The sequence below is a fragment of the Sesamum indicum genome, linkage group LG2, assembly GCF_026168435.1.
Source record: "Sesamum indicum cultivar Baizhima isolate 11 linkage group LG2, ASM2616843v1, whole genome shotgun sequence".
NCBI lineage: Eukaryota > Viridiplantae > Streptophyta > Magnoliopsida > Lamiales > Pedaliaceae > Sesamum > Sesamum indicum.
The window spans coordinates 22,805,193-22,810,661 of NC_142658.1; the positions used below are offsets into that span (position 1 = coordinate 22,805,193).

At 37.2% G+C, this 5,469-nt stretch overlaps 1 protein-coding gene across 1 annotated transcript; it reads left to right on the forward strand.

Moving 5' to 3' along the window:
- Positions 1–282: 282 nt before the first annotated feature.
- DIS1 (Actin-like ATPase superfamily protein) lies at positions 283–4,939 on the forward strand. Its single transcript, XM_011072864.3, has 9 exons — positions 283–806; positions 978–1,443; positions 2,190–2,336; positions 2,922–3,014; positions 3,265–3,384; positions 3,770–3,880; positions 3,994–4,119; positions 4,187–4,285; positions 4,469–4,939. The coding sequence occupies exons 1-9, from the start codon at positions 757–759 to the stop codon at positions 4,547–4,549; spliced, it is 1,293 nt and encodes a 430-aa protein (XP_011071166.1). The 5' UTR covers positions 283–756; the 3' UTR covers positions 4,550–4,939.
- Positions 4,940–5,469: the final 530 nt, after the last annotated feature.

Sequence of the window (5,469 nt, forward strand, 5' to 3'; positions counted from 1 at the left end):
TTATCTTTATTAGGAAGAAAAAATATATCAGAATGAGATTTTATTATGGAATGATACTCTAATTAATAATTATAATTCAATCTAAATATATATTTTCTTAAAAAATTGCTGTCTGATCTAATCTATCTATATCTCCGCTGTAATTTCTTTCTTTTATTTTTTTCAAAGTAAATGTGGGGCGAGATATGTGTGTGTGTGTGTGTGCATGAGAAAGTTTGACTCATACAAGAAATAAAAATGAGAAGACCACATTTATTATCAAGGGCAGAAGATCTGCTTTCTCCCGTTCGCTTTATGTCACCTCACATCAGATCCAATTCCAAACTCCCAAGTCGTCCGTAGAGGTAGAGCCGACCAACCACTGTATTTTATTCCCCTTCCCCACTCCGCCCAACACACACACAAAAGAACAATTCAACCCCAACACAACACAAACCGTTGCCTTGTTTCATTGCTTAGTTTAGACTTTAGAAAAAGAAAAGAAGCCCCTGAGCTGAAATCGTCGCAATCAATTCATACACACTGCGAGGGACTTGCTGATGATTTCATGACTTAAACGATGAGATGGACGGGTTAAGAAGCTTACCCATCTACGCTTCTTTCTTCTCTACTTTTGTTTGCAAGTACACCAACCCGGCGTTGATAAGTCAGACTCAGTCTCACCAAACGCCGTCGTTTGTTTTTCACCGACCATGATCACCGTTTTCCTTGGAACCTTTAAAAAATCTCAGCTCCAGATTGTCTTCTTTCTAGCTAATGGACCCTGCCACCGCTCGTCCTGCTGTAGTCATTGATAATGGCACTGGGTACTTGGTTGAAATTTCCGATTCTTATTTGTATCGCTTTCTATTTGATGAAATGCTTCAATGAATAAGCTTTGTTGATTTCTCTAAGCTTTCCTCATGGGCTTGCTTACTTTCAGATGGGTTTTGCCGAAGTTGATTCTTTTTTCTCGTCCTTGGTTTGTTTAATTTCAGGTACACGAAAATGGGTTTTGCCGGAAATGTAGAGCCCTGTTTTATAGTTCCAACAGTAGTTGCAGTAAATGAGTCATTTGTTAACCAGCCTCGACCAAGGTCTACGAAGGGTAGCAATTGGCTGGCGCAGCATAGCGCAGGAGTCATGGCGGATCTAGATTTCTGTATAGGAGAAGAGGCCTTGGCTAGATCTAAATCTAGCAGCACTTACAATTTGAGCTATCCCATTAAGCATGGCCAGGTGGAGAATTGGGATGCAATGGAGAGGTTCTGGCAGCAATGTATATTTAATTATTTACGTTGTGATCCAGAGGATCACTACTTTCTGTTGACAGAGAGCCCATTGACTGCTCCAGAGAGCAGGGAGTATACTGGCGAGATCATGTTTGAGACATTTAATGTTCCAGGGCTCTATATTGCGGTGCAGCCTGTGCTCGCTTTGGCTGCTGGATATACGACATCGAAGGTTGGTCTTCTGCTAGGCAGTTTTAGAGTATGAACTTTTTTTGTTGTCTCTTTCCTGACATCTTGAAATGGTCATAAGGAATTCTTAGTATCTAATGTTTCAAGAATTGAGTCATCGTGCTGAAACTTATAATTTGCATTCAAATGGTTATAGATACGAATGAGTCTTGAAATTCTATTACTTGGCATGAATTTGCACGAATATTTGGTTCATTTGGTGTATTGAATGATTGCTAATTGAATAATTCTTTGAATTGTGTGAACCTGTAGCAACACACTTGTGGCATATCAACTGAATATCTTGATTTCAGTTATTGAAAAGTCCCTGATCAATTTACTGGCTGAACCTTTGGTCTGGGAGCCGAGGTCTTTTCTCTCGTACAATCATGGCATGGCAAAATGCTTAGATTGAATAATTTATGAATTATCTACACGGAACCATTGCTTTAGGTTTCATATCAATGGATGATAACTAGAGATGATTTTTGGTACGTTGGTTGTTAACTGATCAAGTATGACCAAAAGTAATCATTAAATTAGGAAGATTGGTATTCTTATTTCATACTGAATTGACATATTGAACCGACCATCTATTCTGGAGCTTGAGATGTACTACTGATTAAGGGCATTGCTGACTGCACTGATAGAAGAAGATTAACATCAGAGATAATAATCTAATTTATACCACAGATAGCAGAAATGCTTGATCAATTATTGTTTTCCTTACACGTCAACACTTTTTCTTAGTGTGAGATGACAGGAGTTGTAGTGGACGTGGGTGATGGGGCTACTCATGTTGTGCCTGTTGCAGATGGTTATGTTATTGGGAGCAGCATTAAGTCAATTCCAATTTCAGGGAAAGATGTCACTCGGTTCATCCAGCAGCTCATGAGAGTACGATCCTTTAATATTCTGTATTTGGTAGTAGAATTGGTCTATCCTGGAGAAGAGGAAATAGATATTCATTCTTAGCCCCTGCTTGATGCAGATATTGTATCTTACTGTATCAACTCACATTTTCCAGAATTCTAATTGTTACTTCGTTTCGGTTCTATCTTACCTCTATATGAATGATGATGAAGTGGTTTCATCAGTGTTAATGAGTTTCTCTGGCTCTAAGATGGCAGAAACACATCCTAATAATAAATCACACAAATGTATTCAGAATTTTCTTTTAACCTTTTAGCTACCTATATTTTATGTCTTATAGTAGCTTTCTTGAAATCATATAAATGCCCCATATTTCCTTGTTGACTTGGAGAGTTTATGTTTTCCAAATTAAATTATTGAAGATTGTCTTGTGGAACATAGAGGAATGTATCGTTTAGTTGATTAAAATAGAATAGTCATTGTTTTTGTGGTGAAAGTGTTGCTTACAGAAATTAGTATAAGATGAAGTGCTGGTCACTGAATGAAATCTTAATTATTTGGCAATGTCCTACTTTTATTTTTTTTATTATTCCTATTTTGTTCATGTAGGAAAGAGGAGAGCATGTTCCACCTGAGGATTCCTTTGAAGTAGCCCGGAAAGTAAAGGAAATGTATTGCTATACTTGTTCCGACATTGTCAAGGTATGGCCTTAAGATGCTGGTTTCAGAACCGGGAATCTATCCCCTCAAGGTTAAGTTAGGTGCTTGGTCTCGGGTATTTGCAATTTCTTTGAACACACAAAAGAAAGCAGATACATGCACTTAAATGTGGTTCAGTATATTTATTAGAAAAGAAAAGAACATATTTTTCCTCTTTCCTAATATTTTGCTGTTTACATCTCAAGAATATGATAAGTTTGTTTCTGACTAGTCCATGTTTTGACAAGTTCAGGAGTTCAACAAGCATGACAAAGAGCCAGCAAAATACATTAAGCAGTGGAGAGGTACTAAGCCAAAGACGGGGGCCCCATATTCTTGCGATGTAGGCTATGAACGGTTCCTTGGCCCTGAGGTTTGCTTTTAATCACTGTTTTTTAGCTTTCTTCACCGAGCAGCATAGGCTACATTTTCTCATTTCTCGAAAATTTGCCGAAAAATATCCTTATCATTTCTCCGAAAATTCTATTTGAAACCATTGGTTGATCTTTTGTCATTGTTTTTACATTTGCTCATCATTAGTTCAATGCAGTTTGGCCGAGTCAAAATTTTAGCTTGGTTCTGCATGTTTTAGTAGTCTAAAAGAAGGAAACAGACCTATTGAAGTTTGTCGTAGCATGTTTACTCTTCCATATTTCTAATCAATAGCGTGCCAAATTAGCAAATAAATATAAGAATTCTATATGATCTGATGAGATGATTAAATAATTTGGATGGTGCACTATGCTTTTCCCTTGCAGGTCTTCTTCAACCCTGAAATTTACAGTAGCGATTTTTCAACCCCTTTGCCCGATGTCATTGATAAATGTATTCAGTCTGCACCAATAGATACAAGAAGAGCCTTGTATAAGGTGAGGTGAATTAGATGATTAACAGAGACCTGTTTTTTTTTTTACTGGTGCGTCCCTGTTTTGAATTTCGGTGCCGAGAATTTTAAGCATAAAACTCATTTGATCTAATACAGAATGTCGTATTATCTGGAGGATCAACCATGTTCAAAGACTTCCACAGAAGGTTGCAGAGGGATCTAAAAAAGATTGTTGATGCTCGAGTGCTAGCATCTGATGCTAGGCTTGGGGGACAACAAAAGGTTGACCTATTAGTCTATTTTGTTACTTCCATTGTCATGATAAGTTACAAATTAATTTTTTCTCCAGGCACAGCCTGTGGAAGTAAATGTTGTCAGCCATCCTATCCAAAGATATGCGGTTTGGTTTGGAGGTTCAGTACTTGCATCCACTCCTGAGTTTTTCACGGTAAGCTCTATATTGTATCTCAAAGTTTAGCGGCACTTTTATTAGAATTGCCGCATATGGCTGGCATCCTCTGCATATGCTGTCACCCGTTTCAATACTTGACATGCGCTGTATCTTGTTTATTATAGAATTCATTGAAGATACTGTGAAAGTCTGACCGTATCTATGTTTCACCCCACGCAGGCTTGCCATACAAAAGCAGAATATGAGGAATGTGGAGCGAGCATATGCCGCACAAACCCAGTGTTTAAGGGAATGTACTGAGACAAAAACCAGCAAAATTGGTGGTTACAAAGGCAATTTTCAGCCCAGTCAGAATGGGAACTTAACGATACAGACAACATCCCCTTGTGTTTTTCATGTATGTCACCGGTTAGATTGCAGTAGGCAATGTACAATAGGTTCTTGTATTCTTTCAAAGGGAAAATTTATTTGGAGCAGGTGCCACCCACCGTTTTTCCATCGGACTAGTCGAGATTGGATATGACATGGATATTCCTTTTATTGGACAATAATTCTTGTATAATCGGGTAGGGTTACAGCAAGATCACCATACCCCGCCAGAAAGATCAATTGTATAAGTTGAATACATGTATCGGTACATACACTTGTACATCTCAACCACCTCGTCAATGATCGTATATTTTGGATGAACGGTTTTGTATTGCCATGAATTGATTTGTTTTCTGTAGTCAATGTAATGTCATTTTAGTAGCAGAACTGATGCTGAAGATTTATATTGCCTTTCATTTTGTTGTATGTATTTTAGCAAAAGAGAAGCCATAGGAGATGGAACAATGAATAGGCAGAGTCACTCCTCTTCTCATCTCATACAGTAAAAGTTCGACTGTGCTGGCTTACTACCAGCCCAAAATAGGTGGGCCGGCCCATAATATAAATACATCAAATTAGAAATTGGAAAAATGTACAACGGCAACTTACTTTTTCTGGGATATAATAATAATAATTAAATAAATAATTGTGGGTAGCGAAAAAGAGAGAACGGACAAAAGATGAATTTTAAATCATTTTGAAGTCATTAATTATGAGGACATGTTGCGTTATTAAAATGTACTAATAATAACAGTTAGACTCCTCTAAAAATATTAAATATATTTTTTTTAAGGAAGTCTCAAAATTATATTTATATTTTATTAAAAAATTTAATATTTATACTTGATCAT

What these genes read in the sequence shown, in the direction of transcription:
- DIS1 (XM_011072864.3), top strand. Translation starts at nt 757, where the DNA reads ATGGACCCTGCCACCGCTCGTCCTGCTGTAGTCATTGATAATGGCACT. An exon ending in CAAGAAGAGCCTTGTATAAG is followed by an intron (nt 3,881 to 3,993) that starts GTGAGGTGAATT and finishes GATCTAATACAG; the next exon opens with AATGTCGTATTATCTGGAGG. An exon ending in GGCTTGGGGGACAACAAAAG is followed by an intron (nt 4,120 to 4,186) that starts GTTGACCTATTA and finishes TTTTTTCTCCAG; the next exon opens with GCACAGCCTGTGGAAGTAAA.